Below are 17,660 nucleotides of genomic sequence, written 5' to 3'. Positions count from 1 at the left end.
ACAGGAGTGGCCTTTCTGTTGTTTCACGTTGTGCGATGCTCTGCATGTCGTATGGTACTCAGCAATAAATGAGCAGAGGATTTGAAATAATCTTCCCTGGTATATGGGAATGGCTCCCCAGCAGCATCTATGCTGTTGTATTTTATACAACCTGTGCGCTGATAGGGATTTACGTATTTAGCTTCGGCAAACGCCAACACTGAAATGCAGCAAAGGAAATGAAGATTTGAGGCACTTTTTTTAGCTCGACTTGATCTTCTGGCAATTCCTTTTTTTTTATGTGTTTGGTTTTGTTTTCAGGCAGTGCTGTTCTCTGGTTATTTTTCTCTGCGTGCATTTCCATTTCTCTACGGCTTCCCCTATACATGCAGCATGCAGGGGAGGGGGATGGGCGGCGGTGGTGGTGGCAGGGTGGTCAGGATGGCTCTGGTTAACCTCCCTGGCTCCATACAGCCAGCCTGTGTCCTTCTGCTTGCGCGGCAGCATCTCTCAGATCTCGGAGCAGGATTATTTTTAGACCGTGAAGGTGTATCTGGCTGGTGCGTTTAGATTTCATGTCATGGCTTCCTTTTCCTGCTCTCAGGTTTCTCCCACTCGGCCTTCACCTTCGGTATTGAGAGCCACATCAGCCAGTCCAACATCAACGGAACACTAGTGCCACCTGCCGCACTCATCTCCATCCTCCAGAAGGGGCTCCAGTATGTGGAGGCTGAGATCAGCATCAACGAAGTAAGTCCCACCACTGGCACCCCTTGCACTGCTGACTGGCCTGCCGGGCCTTGCAAAGTGACATGTCCCAGTAGCCCAGAAACAAAAGCCACCGCTCTTGTTTCTCTTGATCTGGTTTAATGTTGTTCCTCATACTTTGCCCCATCCCCAGCAGAGAGCTGAAAAGCTGAGATAGACATGTATTCCAATGTTTGGCTATGGCATTGAGGCCTTCCTTGTGCTGCTTAAATGGATATTCATGGTGTTTCCACTACCCCAGTCAGCAAATCCAGGGTGCACGGATTCTTGCAGCAAACAAGAAAATGCATCTGTTTACAGTTTTGCATTTTCAAGGTCACAGCAGAATTTGGCAGGAAAAGGCTGCAGTGTAGGTTAAAACTTCACTCCCCGTCACCTGCCTAGCAGACAGTGCAGCTTGCAAGCCATGAGAAGCCTTATCAGAAATCCCCAGAGGACACTGCAGAGATTCTTTCCGATTTCAGTAACTTTGGCTCAGGTCATGTAAGACCAGGCATCATCCTCTCATGTACGTGGCAAAGCAGTTGTGTGTAAATTCTGACCCTGGATGGGGCACTGGTTTGTGGGGATTGTACAAGCAGCCGCAAAGTGTCTGTTCTCCTTTCAGCTGCCAGGGGAAAGAAAGAGGGGATGTGGGAAAAGCCAGCATTTTTGCCCTGCCAGCCTTAAAGGCATGATGCTTCGAGAGAGGGAGTGAAGCATAACAGATAATCGAGTACTGCATTAGAAAATATTTACCATAGCTATTCGTAATTGATAGAGATCTGTAATGAATATTAATACATTAAAATCTATTGCTTTTTTCGCTATAGCTGAATGTAGCATGTATACAGCATGGGTGAGAACAAAGGAATATAAAATAGAGAAAAGGTTGTGTTGTTTGCAAACTCATTTGGTTTTTTCACTAACGCTCTGTGTAGTTTTCTTTTTATGACTCAATACCAAGTTTAAGAGTTGTGTATACGTTATTTTTTAATTGGAGCAATGACATTTGATATTCATGCCAAGCTGCACTTTAATGCAGTTGTAATAACAAACCGATGTTAGGAATCTGCCCCAGTTTGCTGCCACAACATTTTGCCCTGTGCCTGAAATTGGAGCTACACAGTTAGGAACTTTCAGCTGTGAGCTGCACCTATCAGTTCAGGTCATATGACAGCTGTAGGGGTCTGTTCCTGTGCATCCAGCTTCAGAATTGGCCTCAGTCAAGACAATAATCTAAAAATACGCATGTGGTCACCATTAAGACTTACGTTGCTCTCGTCATGGTTTGATGCAGTTCAAATACATACTGTTAAGTACATTACAGCAAAGCAAAGGCCATTCTTGCTACGTCTGAATGCCAGTAAGGGCTACATATGTGCTTCTCTATGTGTTAACTTCTGTATGTGTATTACTTAAGAGAAGCGAGTAATCGGTGGGTCTTTAAACTAACATGTATAAAATTTAAGTATTGTTTGTGATCTGTTAAAGGGCATTCATGGAAATAGTCCAGTGAGCAGTTTTACAGTTAAAAATGTAAGATGCCAAAATCCATTGGCAAACATTTTTTTTCATTGTGTAGCGATAATTTGAGCCAGGATTCAAATAAATGTCGATAGAGACACTTGCATAAAAAATGTTGAGGAGAAAAGGAGCTTATATTTTTCTTCTCTGTTGACTCTCTCCTCCTTTTTCTTCCCCATGAGGAAACAAGTATGTGTTGTCTTAACATTGTAATTGAGGGGTAATTCAATGACTACTCCAACGGAAGCATACTAGTCAGCCAAATGGCTATTTTTCTTCTTTAGTTATTGTTATCTATTGAAAATTATATTGTTCCCCAGCTACTTCATGCATCCGTATCCTAATCTTATCTGTGTTCCACAAACACAAATCTTTCACTGCTGGGTCTTCATTATTTCAGAGAATTAAAGGGAGTTTGCAGAAGATTACTAAAATGACACTTTATGGAGGCTACTAAAACCTTTTTCCTATCTTTAAGATAATGGGAAAGTGAAAGTGAAGCAAAGCTAAGTAGATAAAGCAGTTGTTGACCCGAGTCTGTATTAAGTCTTTAAAAACAGCCCTGAAAGGTTAAACTCAATTGATTGTTAAACCTGAAGCCTAATTTACAGAAATCAAAATGAAAGCCATAACTATTATGAATAAAACTACCGGAATACAGGAAAAATAATAGTAAAGTAGTCCTGTACAATCAGCTACAACAGGTGGTGCTGGGCTGATGAACGCCATGTGAGAAACCACTGAATTTGTGAATACATGTTGATTTGGCTGAGGTTCATTATTCATCAGCTGCTTCCATTCCTATGTCCCTGCAAATGCAGGAAGACAAACAAATCAGCCAAAGTCTATTTGCCTTTGTTGTGGCTTTAGCCATGACTCTTTTTTTCCAAATACAAAGCAAAGAGAAACTTCTGTCATCTTTCAGACTTGACTTTTCCACAGCATAATTTTTTTGCATCTGTAAAGAGTTTGTATGCCTAAATTTTCCATAAAAAATCCAATAAGTTGCTTACTCGACCAACAGATTTCTAAGTGGAACATGAATACCACCATCGTGGATCTGAGAGAGAGATGGTCCATAGTAATGTGACACTTGGTTAAGTCAAAATATCTTCATACAACCTATCATTCTTTATCATTACCTCTTTTCTGACCTCGATGGTGAAGATCCTAAACTTGCAGTTTCACTTCTGCTTGTTTTCCCTACAGGATGGTACAGTATTTGATGGCAGGCCAATAGAATCACTGTCTCTGATAGACGCAGTGATGCCTGATGTTGTTCAGACCCGGCAGCAAGCATTCAGAGAGAAACTAGCTCAGCAACAAGCCAGTGCAGCAGCAGCAGCAGCAGCAACGGCAGCGACAGCGGGAGCAACGACGACTGCTGTTTCCCAGCAGAACACACCAAAGAACGGAGAAGCCACTGTGAATGGAGAGGAGAATGGGGCACATGCAATAAGTAAGCTAATCCATGCAGCTGCTTGCCACTGTTGGGCGATTCGAATTTCAGTAATATTCTTATACTTAGTTGGTGTCTTCAAGGTGGTAGAACTCAGAGGAATCATTTCAGGAGGGCAGGGAATTTCTAGAAAGGCCGTTGAGTAAAAATCACCTTTCACATCACAGTGCTGTGTTTTACTGGTGTCCTTGCAGAGTCCAAAAACTTTCAGATATCTTCAGAATTGCAGGTTGAAGACAGTATCAAGAAGTGTTCTTTCCTTGGAGCAGGCTGCCCAGACTTCATTAATATTATCAGTCTTAAAGGTGCTTTTAGATACTTGATAAAAGTTGGGACAAGCTATAGCCACAGTTGGTCATTTTGGCCAGGCTAGGAGGGAGATGGGTTGGGACCTACAAGCCCAGTCTCTGTAAATGAAGCATGGCCAGAGTATAGCTCTGAGCACTAACTATACTATGATCATCCGTAGCCTTGGCATGGTGTTTGGCCCAGTTTGCCCTATGCCAGCTATCCATTCTTAAACAGCATTGCCAAGCACGGGACAGGGAGTTGCATGTGCCAAGGACCGTTCCCAGCAGACAGCTTGGATGCAGCCAACCAGTCTTGAAGGCACAGAGGACAGTGTTCCTCACCTGTGTATTTAATAGCACATGCTTAGTCATACAGTCCACTGCAGATACCTAACTGAAGGACCTGCCTTCCTGAGATTTCTTTAGCCTGTGGGAACTGTCAGTTCTCACGAGCTCTGAATTCACCTTTGTTTCTTGGTGACAGCGGGAGACTGTGCTCGTAACTTAGACACCTAAAGTCAGACACATGAGAGTGGACATACCTGCTTGTGTAACTAGATCTTGACAACTGTGCTAACATTGTGGGGCAGATATGATTGATGGTTCTGGTTTCTGTGTGCAGCCGTATGAGGGCACTAGCTAACTTCTGAAATGAGACCTTAATGCCTGATTGCCTTCTGAGGAAATTCTGGAAGAATGTGCATGGCGGGCTTTGTAGGAAGTCCCAGCAGCTCTGCAGCTCTGTGGCTTAGACAAGTAACAGGTCAGGACTGTAGTCACATAACAGATTCTATTTGTTCTGAAGTGTAGACACCTTTATCAGTCTCCATCTTCACTTAGATCTGAATAAAGTCCTCTGTGGGTCAGTGAGAAAAATGCTTTCTAAACAGGTTTTTCTTCAGAGAATTCCAGTTGGGCGGGATAGTTTCCCCCAATAAAACTGCAGTGATTTAAATCACATTTTTTTATTTGAGAAAGCAATTGTAAAAAAGTTCTGAAAATTCTGAAGATATTCATCTGGTTTTGGACTCTGGATTGCTTATGTTTTACTTCCAAATGACCCTTTTTTAAAAAAAAATTGAACTTACTTCATATATGAAGGGGTGCAAACAGAAATGAAAGCACTTTTAAGTGTATCAAAAGCTGACATTTTGTTTGTTCACACCTTCCTTGACTTGTGAACATTCGGGGGGAATGTATCCCTGTCTCAGGACCAAAAAAGGTAGAAAACTGATTATGAGTTTATCACTAATACAGAACTGCTCAGACTTATTTTCTTCTGATCTGAAGAAACACACATACTATTGTGTTAATGAAAAGAAAGCCTTGCAAATCAGTTCAGATGTATGACCACACTCTACGCCTTGATTTCTGAGATTCTGCCATGTTATTATTAAAAAAAATAATAATTCTCACAGTGATTTTTAATAGAAGGATTTTCATGAACAGTTGCAGATCTTTCTTGGAGTGTTGAGGAGGAGAAGTCCTGTAGGATAAAATTTCACAGGGGTAGGATATGTGTCAGCCAATGAGATATTGTACCAGACAGGAAATTTCAAAGCATTCCTGTAGCTAAGAAGCCCACCAGGCAGACAAGTTAACTGAGCAGTGGCGTTAGGAAAACAGAAAATCCTCAAGGAGTAGCTGGCCGGCTGGCATGTATTGTTGGCAGCTGCTGTCCCAGTTGGTCATCCTGGGTGAAGAGATGAGCTCAGCAGTTTAAGGAGAAGGAGGTTTTGGAGAGAAGATGCTGGGAAACCTAGGGACAGCCGACTGTGATCCATGTGCCTCCCTTGCCTTGGGAGGACTATAGCCTTTCTGTCTGAGGCATCAGAGGATAGCAAGGTGGTGTAGCACAACTGCAGATGAGGATTATACATGAGAGATGCACACAGAACTGCAGAACTGGCGTTCTCACCCTTGAACAGACCTGATAAAATAAACTCCAAGAGATCTGCCTCCATAATTATCAGAAACCACTAAAAATAAAGACTAACAAATGTAGCTGGCAGTTTACTTCATGGGTCTGATTAACACTCTTGCAATTGTTATTTTCCTCTCTTGTGGTATGTTAGAAAAATATAGTTGCGTTAATGAAATAACAAAAGGGTTATTTATACCCTTCCTTTTTATTGCTTATGTAGGGTAAACTGTATATCCAGCCTTACCTTTTCCCTTATCACTGCGTTCAGAGTGTCTGTTTAGTCTACGATAGACTAAGGTGGAACATCTGGCAAGAGCTTGGCTTAGGACAAAAGGTTTAGGGTAGGATTGGACAGAAGTTTAGGACAGGATGTAAAATTACTTAAATAAGGACGAAAGGTTTAGGATAGATTGGACAAAAATTTGGGAGATGATGTAAGATAGGTGAAGTGAAAGCTGGGAAACCTACTGGGTAGACAAGCCTGCTGATACGAAAGGTGTGAGAAACTTCCCAAACCTTCATTTCCACTGTTGTTGGGTTCCACAGAACTGCCATGTACTGGGATGGGTTTGGATAGTGTGCTAGTCCTTAGTCGTAACCTAGAAGTCACCCATATATCAGCCTGTCATAAAAAGGTGGGATGGGGGGAGTGGGTGAAAGAGATGTCTTTGGGAAGTTACCTAGTTTGCATTTATTCTGAGATGGCATTCTCCCTGACACTGTAACTCTTCCCCAAAAAAGCGCTAATACATCTTATATAACATGATACATTTTTGTATGTGGTGTTATCAATATAATATGATAGGGTGATTTGATTTAAGAAAGAGACAGGAAAAAAATAAGCAATAACAACAGTTTGAGGTGCAGATTCAAATACTAACTAAATGAAATCACTGCCTTCTCCTGCTTCCTGAGTAACGTTTTCAGCTTTGAGTCACTTTCAAAATTAGTAGAAAAAAACAATCGGCACATAGAAATGGAGCCAAACTTTGGACTGTTTTCCAACTCAAATATTTTTAGTGTCATTTGTTTCATTATATTTGCAAGGATTGGCTTGGGTTTAAGAAAAACAAAGCTCTGGAGAAAAGTCTGAGCCCAGTCCCTTTGTTATAACTACAGCCATAAAGAACAACTTCAGTGAAAGGCCTGTCAAAAATTTAAGTTAAAAAACACATTTCCTGAGAAGACACAGGGTTAGCACTGGTAGGGTCTTAAAAATACACCTTCTTTAATTTGGAGGAAATAGAGAATTAATATTACTCACTGATGTGTTAGAATTATATTAAAAAAAAAAAAAACTTAATCATAATTGTTTGGTGGAATATGACTTAATTTCCAGTGAATTGGGATTTTTAATATGTTTTAGGGAAAAGGTTAGATTAATACAGTGTAGAGTTAACCAAAGATCCTCTAGCCTTTAGAAAATGGCTTGTGTTAACATCTGGGCAGAGTCTGTCACTATATGACCTGCAGACTTAAGTTTCTCACCTGTGAGAGTCTGTTGCACTTGATAGAACTGCCCTTTCTTTCAGAGACATTCTTTGTGCGAATGACGTCTTAACTGAGAGCGTTCTGCTCTGAATATACTTAAAAAAAAAAAAAAAAGAGAAGCCTATTCTTGATCATTAACTGCATCCTACTTACCTATTTATTCTTGTTCCCCATGCACACATTGTAGCTGCATCCGTAGGAAAGCCAAATTTTCAGATGAGACCAGGGCTCACAAGAGCTCGTGCTGTGTAAGGAACCCAGTACTCTTACGAGGGTACGTCTTGTGCTCAGGGGTTTCTGCAGGTTTTTGTTGTTATCATAATCATATCCATTTATATTGCTAGTGTCTGTCTGAATCTGAGAAGAGCCTGAAGCAGTATCGCAGAAGCATGAACTGTCCTGTTTGTTCAATGGAGTATTTTAAGTTTTGTGCTTAACAGTAACACTCTGAATATGAATATTCTTACTACTGATGAAAATAGGAAGAAAACACATATAATGTGAACATTTGTGGACGATTTCTGAAAGACTCCTCATCCTTCCCTCTCTTTTCTCCTGAACCACCAAAGCTATAGTGTCAAAATCATTACTGGAAGACAGTAGAAAATAATTCTGCAGGTATTTCATTGCTCCCAGAGGCCATTCAGTCTTTCATGTACTAATGCTGGTATCAGCCGATCAAGGTTTCTTTTTCACAGCATGACTTATTTGTGATTTTTTTCACAGCAGTTAATGATATTCAAAGTGTGTATCTGGGTTCCTCCATCTGGCCATGTGCAAACGAAAAATACTTCTAAGTATCAGGTGGCCTTGCTCTGATAACAACTCATGACTCTGGGACCTTGGAGTAATGCTGCTTCCAAGCTGTCATTTGGTTTTATTCAAGAGTGAAAAGCAGCTCTGCCTTTAGAGCCAGGCAGGTAACAGTAGGATGATATGCGGTAAGAGTAGCATCTCATTTAAATTTTTCAAATTAAAAGCCTTGAAAGATCATGATATAGCCCCCAGCTTCCAACTCACGCTGTGAACAGGACACAGATGAATAAACGCTGCTGTTTTTCTCACGATGGTGATTCTGTGCTGTGCTGAGAAGTAGAGGATTGTGACTTCTAGACTCCTGTCTTCTGGAGTCCCACATCTTAATAATGCTTTGCTCATCATTGCCCTGATTGCTCAGAATATCATACCAAAGTTCCCAGCCACTAACTAGTGTGAGGCTAAATCTCAAGTACTAGTATATCTTGACAGTATTCATTTTAGTAGTTACACACATAGGGAATTATCAAGGACAATGAGTAACTTAGGGACCCGGCATAGGTGTAGAATTTACAAATAGTCGCTTCTAATATGTTTAGTTTTATGCAACAAGTCCATAGGTAAGAAGCATAGTTAAAAATATAATAGATGTTTTGCATTAGAAATGTGAGCTGTGAAACTACTGTTAGTAGTTTTCTAATTTTGATATTCAGTGCTATGCAACTCATTGAATTACATATTAATTCCATTCCATTCCATCTGTGGGATAGATATGGCACAGACAGTTACTACGATACCTAACCAAATATGCAGTAAGTGCTACTTGTGTGACTCAGCATAAATCAGGCAGAACAAAACAGGGTATTTGAAAGCCTGGGTAAGGATAGAAATCTGGAGATGTTCCTTCCGATGGCAGTTGTGCAACGTCACAGTCTGTTTTGCCAGTTGATGGGCAATAGCTCAGCAGAGCTCGAGTACGAGGACAGATGGCTGATTTTAAATGCCATAAACATGTGGCAATAAAGGAGCATAATTATTCTACTTGCGAACCTATGGATCTCCATATGTGATTAAAGAATGACTAACTGAAAGACTTAACCCAGAAGGAGGACTTGTATTTTGATCAATCAGAGCAGATCAGCTGGCCAAGGCATTGATTAGATAACACAAGGCTGGCTTTCCCCCAGCCTGCCAGTTATCTGCTCTTGGATGTGCTTTCTGCAAAATGGGCCACGCTTCTGCCTTTAACATCTGCTGTCTGCTGTTCCACTGTGTTACCTGTCCTTGGTTGGTGTCTTGTTCGCAGAGGATAATAATTCTGCGTTGCTGCCAGGAAGTGTAGTTTGAGCTGAATGAGGAAGATTTATACTGAAAGCAATGAAAATCTGGAGTGAAAACATTGTTCATGATGCAAATTAGAATGAATTGCTGCCACTAAGAGAAATTGATCATTTTAAATTCACTTTTTTTCCTTAAGGAAATAAAAGAGCTTTATAAAAACAAAGTTACTTGGGCTGCAGTCTAAAAAAAATTGCAGAATTACAGCATGCTGGTTAATTATATGCCTCAGTTGGTAACTTTGCATGTATGATATCCCTGAGAAGGTGATCACTCACCATTTCTCTGCCATCCTCAGGGAGGGAGGACCTTACTCAGTATATTCTTCATCTGTGAGTAGCACACATATTACTTGCATGACACTGCGTAAGAAAATGTATCTGCTGTATTGTTACTTTTTTAAAAGAGCAGCATAAAGTTTTTCTCAAATGTGGCAATCTGTTATTTTAATAAAACTGTAACTAATTTTTAATGAAGCCAGCTTCAAAAAAACCCTATACTGAAATTAATGCTAACTATTTTTTGGAAGAAGAGCTATGTGCATTGATACAAAATAGTTTGGAGAGCACTACATTTTGTAGAAATACCATAAGTTTGAATCATCGTATGGATGAAAACAAGAGTAATGTGGTCAGTGACACAACACAGAATATTATTTATAGCAAATATGTTACTGTTAGCTTTAGGCCATGGGTTTTTAAAGCAGACCTAACAGCATCCTGTGAACTGTTTATTCTGGTATATCTCCTTACAGATAATCATTCAAAGCCAATGGAAATTGACGGGGATGTTGAAATTCCTCCTAACAAAGCAACAGTCCTTCGGGGCCACGAATCAGAGGTGTTCATCTGTGCCTGGAACCCTGTCAGTGACCTGCTGGCATCTGGGTAAGACCATGACTGAAAGCAGCTGCTACAATACAGAGTATATTTAAGAGATGCAAGATGTGTACTAAAGATGAATGAGTATTCTCTTCACTGTTTCTTCAGCCTGCAACTGTTTTTTTCAGCAGTGCTGTTCCTATGTAGCTGTTAAGTAATTATAAGGTGACGCAGAGTGTGAAGCATTTGCACTTTTAAGATGTGTACTCTGTGGACCTGAATACACATAATTTTTTTAAAGGTTTTAAAAATAACTATGGATAATAATTCTCAAGAGTATTTGAAGTTCATGTAATTTACTCCTACTGCTCTTAGTTAATGGTTCACATTGCAGTCTCGGAAAGTCTTTGGCATCCATGTTTTCTTTTAAAAGTACAGAGACTAAACCACAGCTCTGTTTGGCTATGTCTGCATTAGTGTGGTGCACAAACAGGAGTAGATCTGTAGAGCAAAACTGTCACTGCTGTTTATATGGGACAGGGGGCTTCAAGCTGGACCTAATTTTGTCCAATGAGCGGAACATGAAGGAGTGGTTTCAGGGCATTTTGGGTTTAGCGTCACTCGAAAGGAGTCTAGTTTGTGTTCTGCAGGACTGCTAAGCAATGACAACCAAATAAGTGGGACAGTCAGGAGACTGACTTACAAAAAGCTCTTTTGATCCAAACAAAAATACTAATGTAAACATACCCCAACAGCTATATACAGATGCTGTTGGAGTCTCTGTTTGTTCATGCTTAAAGTTAAACCTTAAAATGAAGGCTAAATTTAAGAAGTCTAGCTGGGAGCATGGAGAAAGACTGATAGAGGAGATAAATGGGGTTTCAAAGTCGCCTAGCAGTACCGGAACACATTTCTTACAAGGAAGAGGAGAGTCCATATTTTGTTTCCAACTTTCTGCAAGTTCATCAGAATAGTCATCTTCTCTTTGTTGACCTATATACATGAAAACAAGGAATTAGAGTGCAAGTGGGAAAGAATAAACAGAAATAAATACCAGGTTGGATAAGCAGCACATAATCTCTAAGAGAGTGAAGACAGATGTTTCCAAAGAATACTGTCAGACATAAACTGGATTTTTCGAAAAGAGAATCCTGCTGAATATGCTTCATTTCTGGAATGTCCAGGCCTGATAGTACTTTTAGCACCTGTAGCACTAAGGGGTAGAATTGAAAAAACTGTATGTAGGATGTTTGGATGAAAAAAAATCGGGTTTCAGCTCTTTCCGTAGGCTAAGTGGGTCTTCTGGTGTGTGGTAGGGTCCCTGGGTGATGCCATCATACAGACAAGAGCAGTAATGGCAGCCACGCTCCTATGCCATGCATTTACTGTATTTTCTGCAAACCATACTCCTCTTCCCACTCAGTTTTCTGGGTCTCAGGCAACACTGCTTGGCAGTATTACTTATCCCTAGCAAATGGTTATTACAAAGCAACAAAGTCCTGATGATTAAGGGTAGTCTCCAGTTAAAATCAGGAAGTATAAAACAGTTATTTCAAAGATTGTTCTCTTCCCAGCTTACATTAAAGGAGTGAGCCCTAAAAAGAAATCTGTTTAATGTATAAATAAATAAGAATTAGGATTGACAAATGTGGAAAGAGCTATAGCATATGATAGTCCTCAATTGTCCTGTCCCAAGTCTGAGAGGGTATTTTCGAGGAAAATTAAGTGAATCAGGAGAAGGCAAAGAATCTGTGAGGTGCGGGAAGTGTTACTGCCTACATAATGATTTGGAAATCAACATCAAATCATGTGAACAAACATGCCTCTGTACAACAACTCTTAACTTTTCAGTGTATGCCTAAATGCTTTGACTACCCATAGATGTTAAATCATGGCCTAGTAGTGAAGAAAACATTAAAAAAACAAGAAGAATTTAGTTAACCTCATTAAATTGTTTTCATGTTGTTTCTTATTAAAGATTAAAATCTAGATAAGGTTTCATAAAATCTGGAAGAGCTTTCCCATAGTGGAGACAAAATTAGAATTTCATGGGCTGTCTCGAAAACAATAGCTCGCATATTTAGTATCATTGGAATTAAGGGACTGTATTTGTTGATACAATAGATCTCTTGTAGCCCTCTCATCCTGAACAATATACTTTTTAATAGTAAACTTATCCATCACGGTATTTTATCTGAATTCTATGGAGAACAACCTGCAGGTGATCCGTTAGCACACCCACATTATTATCTGAAGGAAAGTCGGTGGGGAGGAAGGATGCCATACAGAATTATTCCTTAGGGACACCTGCCGGCGCCTGAGATGAAGTGAAGGTGCTGCTTTATTCTGGAGAATATCTGCGCAGCTGAAGTTAGGCATCTGCTCAAGTGCTCTGTCCCTCTGCAGGTACCTACATCTCTCCACTCATTACATGAGGAGTTAAGGTGCTCAGACCTCATCCGTTGGCTTTAGCATTGGTAACTACTTCCCGCTGTTGGACTCACGCCTCTGCCAATGCTTGCCGTACTGGACTGCTTCCCTAGGATCTGTGGTTCACAGCCCTAGTGTGCATCCTTTAAACAGTGAACCATTTAATAAAGCAGAGTATGTGCTGCAGTGACTGAGGAACCAGTGGGTGTTTCAACTTTGCTGCAGGGTGCTAAGCACTGGTAGACGGATCCCTGGGACAGTGATACCTTACACAGCTTCAGATAAACCTGGAGGATGATAATCAGAACCGTTAGCTGTCTTAAGCAGAGGAGTACGCTCTCACTATCCCTTCAATTAAGCTTTACTATTCAGCGTAATCGGTCTTTCTTAATAAGCTTTTTTATGTGATTTTGGAAGCACATAAATACATGCATGAAACGAAAATGCCATCAGGTGCTATGTCTTATGCAGGCTAATCACAATGCAATGAAAATGCAAAACCTTAGATCCATGTGCACCTTGATCAAATTTTAGCCTGCTCATAGGAAACAAAGTATGTGATGAAGTTAGCCCTCAGGTAATGCAGCAGTGAGTGCCTCATGAAGCTTATATGACTGAAATGGTATAGAATGCACAGAAGAAAATGAAACCAAAGGAAGAGAGCTGAGTGACAGATTATGCCACTGCATAAAGAAGCATTTGAGATGTCTGATATAATAATAGTGCAAGCTATCATCTATAGGTAAACGGTGTTACGCCACCAATTAAATGAGGGGGAGAAATTTCCCGAGATCTACAGTATACCGCAGTTCTCTTTGTCCTTTACAAAGTAGTGCTTCAAAAAAGAAAACCACAGTTTGATGTGCAAACACCGAATTGTTAGAATCTATAATAGCCATATTGTGCTGCCCAGTCCATAGTTTTCTTCTGGTTTCCCATCTGCCTGATTGTACCCATCTGTTGTCTTAAAAAACACATGTAAAACCTAACTATTAAATAAAAGAAATAACACATTTGTTCTTTTTATAAAGTGCCTAGCACAATGAAATCTCAGTTTGTGGCAAAGTAGTTTCTTCGAGCCTTGTTACACTATACAAGCAACAATTTTTTCTAACAATTAGCAGTTTAGACAGCAACCTGATGTAATCTTCAAAGCACTAAAAGAATAATGGAGGTTCACAGCCTAATCTGAAGCAAGTTGCATAAGGCGTTTTATTTGTAGAATGAATTACCCAACTAGAGCATCGGTTTCCAGATTTAGTGAGTATTCCACTGATAGAAAGGGATTTTGATTTTTATGTCACAACTTCTCAATTGCTATGGTTTTTTAGGATGTGAAAGCTAGCACAGGGATATATGCTGTCTGGACTTTGCAAAGGGCTATTTAAACAAACAACAACAAAAAAGAAAAAAACCCAAACAAACACACAAAAAAACCCCAACAGTGCAGACAGGAGTTTCTCTGATCAAATAGCCAGAAAAAATACATTCTGCGGCTGCCTCTCCTCCACCACACCCATAAGCCCTAAAGTGGAGGATGGAGGATACTAGAGATACCAGTGAAGGCTATCAAAGGCATGACTGTCACTAGATGCCCATGAGAAGAATGCTTAGATGTTTTGAATGGAAGCATCATAATGTACAGTGAAGTGCAGACTTACAGCCCTGTAAGAGGATGAATTACCCTGTATGAAAGAAATCAATATTCCAGAATAAATAATTGGATATACTGTTTTGCACAGGTTAAAAAAAAAAAAAAAAAAAAAGTAGCTGCTTGGCTAAATCTTGGGATTTGGCCATTCCCAGCCATAATTCCCATTTTGCTCTTAAAAACCAATTGTCCTCCTCTTCAAAGACTGATTTCTTCCGTGAGATAATTTTCAATATCTCTTTTAATTTTATGGCACATGTAAAATGTTACAGATAATCATGGTCTCTGCGTAGTGCAGAAACCCATTACAGCTACGTGCACATTAGTAAACTAACCATGCCTGGGAATATTCCTAGGCACTGAGGCCAGCTGGCACAGAACGGACGGTGTCTGTGCTAGCAAACTGTCCTGGCTGCCAAACAAACGGCACATTAGGAATCGTCTCTGGACGTTGTAACCACCAAGCCATGCCCAGGAGTTATTCAGAGAGAATGTCGCGGCCCTGAGCAAGGGTACTAATTAAAACAGGTCAAAATCTGGCCAGGGAATACGTATCAGTTTGCTAGTATAGGTCATCATGGTCTGGAGACCCAGAGTATTCCTGAACATGCTTGAATTTCCCAGTATGGAAGTGGATGGACTGTGAATGTCCAGGCTGCTAGAGCCTTCGACTGCGAAAGCTTTTACAGTTGAATTTAGGATATTTCTGTCAGCATGTTCAGCTGCTCCTTCCAGGAGCGTGCTCTGTTCTGTTACATCCAGCCATGCCCTTCAAGTAATTCTCATCACCATGAAGCAGAGGGACCTGGCCTCATTCCCAAAACCCAGCAGTAGGTTTTTTTGCTGATCTAAACCAGCCTCTTTCACACAGGGGAACTTTGTCTCTTGCAGGATGCTCCATGCACCTTCACTGTCCCTAGTCAGCAAAATCATTAGCCAGAAAAGCAGTTGTCCAAGATCTTGCAGTTACAGCTGTGTCTCTCAGATGCAAGAAAGGATGTTTCTAGGCCATCTGCCATCATCTCTGGGTCTTGTGTAATACTTTGAGTTACTGTATTCCTCTTATCAGTGGTTTAGGATCCCCTGTGAATTACCTTTTTGAATAAACCTTTTGAATTACCGGGCTGAGGAGGGGGGGTTATTTCACACACCACCACCCTAGTCAGTGCCAAGCGTTAATTCTGCTAACTCTACGTGCCTATTCATTAGCAGGTGACTTTACTGGGGCCGGTTTCCTCATTGCATCAAATCTGTTAATGCAAAGCAGTCAGCTGTTAGGTGAGGTCTACTTGAATAACCTGTTGCAGGGAGCAGTGCTGTAGAATCAGTGGAACAGAGCTCTCCTGGAGCCCTCCGAGGCACTTCCCTCTACTGACTGCCTTTGGAAGCATAAGCACTTACTTTAAGAGACCTGCTTTATTAAGGAAAAGTTAGGGGTGTGAATTACGAGGAGGGGTTTCCTTCCCTTTATGCTTTTAATAAATATATTTTGAAATAAAATAACAAAAGGTCTAGCCTGTTTGAGCCAGATTTATTAAATACACGTTAACAATATTGCTTACCAAAATAACAGTGTTTATAAGACTTGCAGGTGAAGATCAGAAATACCAAGGTTCACCAGCCATCTTCCAAATTTCTTTACCCAACTGCAGCTGTGTTAACCTCTGCTGGCAGTTAAGGAATGGAGATTTTATATGTCACAAACAAAATTCTGCAAACATTTGTCCAGCTTGATTCATGATGATACCAGGGCTGGAGAGCATGCAATAAAATTCTTTTAGAACTAGCCTTCCTAAAATCTGGCAGTGCTCTACCGTCGTGCAGAACAGTATACCTATTACTCAAGTGTTCATGACTTGCATGTTGGAATGGCTGCTTTATCATGCAGATAGAAATGCTTCTGTGGGCTAAGGAGATTAAATATCTTTCTGAATTGTGCTTGAACTGTGGTCCTCTAATGAGGCAGGGTTCACTGAATCATTCAGCAGAAATCAGAATACTTTCCAGAGCAGAGAATACTCTTTTTTCTTTTTTTTTTCCCCCAGCAACAAAAGGGAAGACACACAAATACCCCTGCCACACACTGGTAGGCTTATAAAGCCTCTCTGCAGGGACACATAATAGCTTGTGTAGCCTTAGGAAGAAGAAAATGGAAAAACAAAATTAAAATACTGGAAAATAAGATTGCCCAAGCATTGCCAGAAAACTGGCTAAATAAAACTGTTGAAAAACAAAACATAACCCTTTTAGAACTAGCAAATAGGATATTGTGTTTGATAGCCAAGTGACTGAGTACTTTATTCACAGGGTCCAATAACAAACTGGATTATTACAATGAGGGCAGGACTGGCCCAGAGTCTCATACAGCAGAGAAGCCAGCGCTGAAGGAATTTCCTACTTAGCATGTTAACCAATAACCCAAGCCTATGAAAGACTTATGTTCCCATTATTGTAAATGATCACAACTAAAAATGTTCCTTAACTTCTGTGCCTCATGATTAACTTCATTAATTTTCTAGCCAACATGTGCAAAATTGTTGTTCAGTTTTCCAGACCTTTGAAGAAATCAGGAGTTATATTACAGTCACAGCTCTGTATGGTGGCAAAAATTACCCTGGTACAAATTATTTTTTAATCACTATCATGGAAGATGTGTGCCAAAAATTAAAGAATGGCCGTACAGCAGTAGCTAGTGGTTAGGCTGGCAAAGCCCTGCCCAGCCATCCCATCACAGCGTGGCCTGAAGTGTTCAGACGAGACGGGGGCACATTCCCCAGGTATGCCACGATCCAGCATAGCGCAGAGCCACTGATACAGGCAGAGAGGTTTTTGCTTTTACAGTTGAACTGTTGTTCATGAAAATTTGGCTGAATTATTGGCAAAGTAATACACAAATACCAATTGAAGTTCGATGCTTGGTTGGTCAATATTTGCACTCAAAGACATGTCATGTGTTTAAAATTTACCTAGTACTTTTCATATAAATAATGTTTCACTAGTAGACCAGAAAAAAATTAATATTCTCCTGTGATGGATTTCCTTTTTAGTAAAGCATGGTTTATCAAAGCAAAAATGGATGTCAGGGGTTTAGTCTTCAAAGAAAGACTTCTTCTCCTTGTTCGTGTATAGGAATGGAAGTTTTAGTAATTATCTTCAAAAAAAGAAAAAGCTAATGCATCAGCTTATATCAACCATAAAATTTCATCTAGACTGTATGAATTCTTGGAATATAAGAGAGATCTTAATT

At 40.3% G+C, this 17,660-nt stretch overlaps 1 protein-coding gene across 5 annotated transcripts in view; it reads left to right on the top strand.

Annotated features, from left to right (window-relative positions):
- Nucleotides 1-17,660, top strand: part of TBL1X (transducin beta like 1 X-linked) — a 199,908-nt gene that overhangs the window by 160,948 nt on the left and 21,300 nt on the right. For all 5 annotated transcript variants that reach the window (XM_055703302.1, XM_055703300.1, XM_055703298.1 and 2 more), the window contains 3 exons: nucleotides 584-729; nucleotides 3,463-3,712; nucleotides 10,266-10,398. In XM_055703302.1, the coding sequence (XP_055559277.1) occupies nucleotides 584-729; nucleotides 3,463-3,712; nucleotides 10,266-10,398 (529 nt within the window). The remainder of the gene's footprint in view (nucleotides 1-583; nucleotides 730-3,462; nucleotides 3,713-10,265; nucleotides 10,399-17,660) is intronic.

Source organism: Falco cherrug, chromosome 2, assembly GCF_023634085.1.
Source record: "Falco cherrug isolate bFalChe1 chromosome 2, bFalChe1.pri, whole genome shotgun sequence".
In the NCBI taxonomy this organism is placed as follows: domain Eukaryota; kingdom Metazoa; phylum Chordata; class Aves; order Falconiformes; family Falconidae; genus Falco; species Falco cherrug.
Note: the sequence above shows the minus strand (reverse complement) of the source record. Positions and strands in the feature narration are given on the sequence as shown.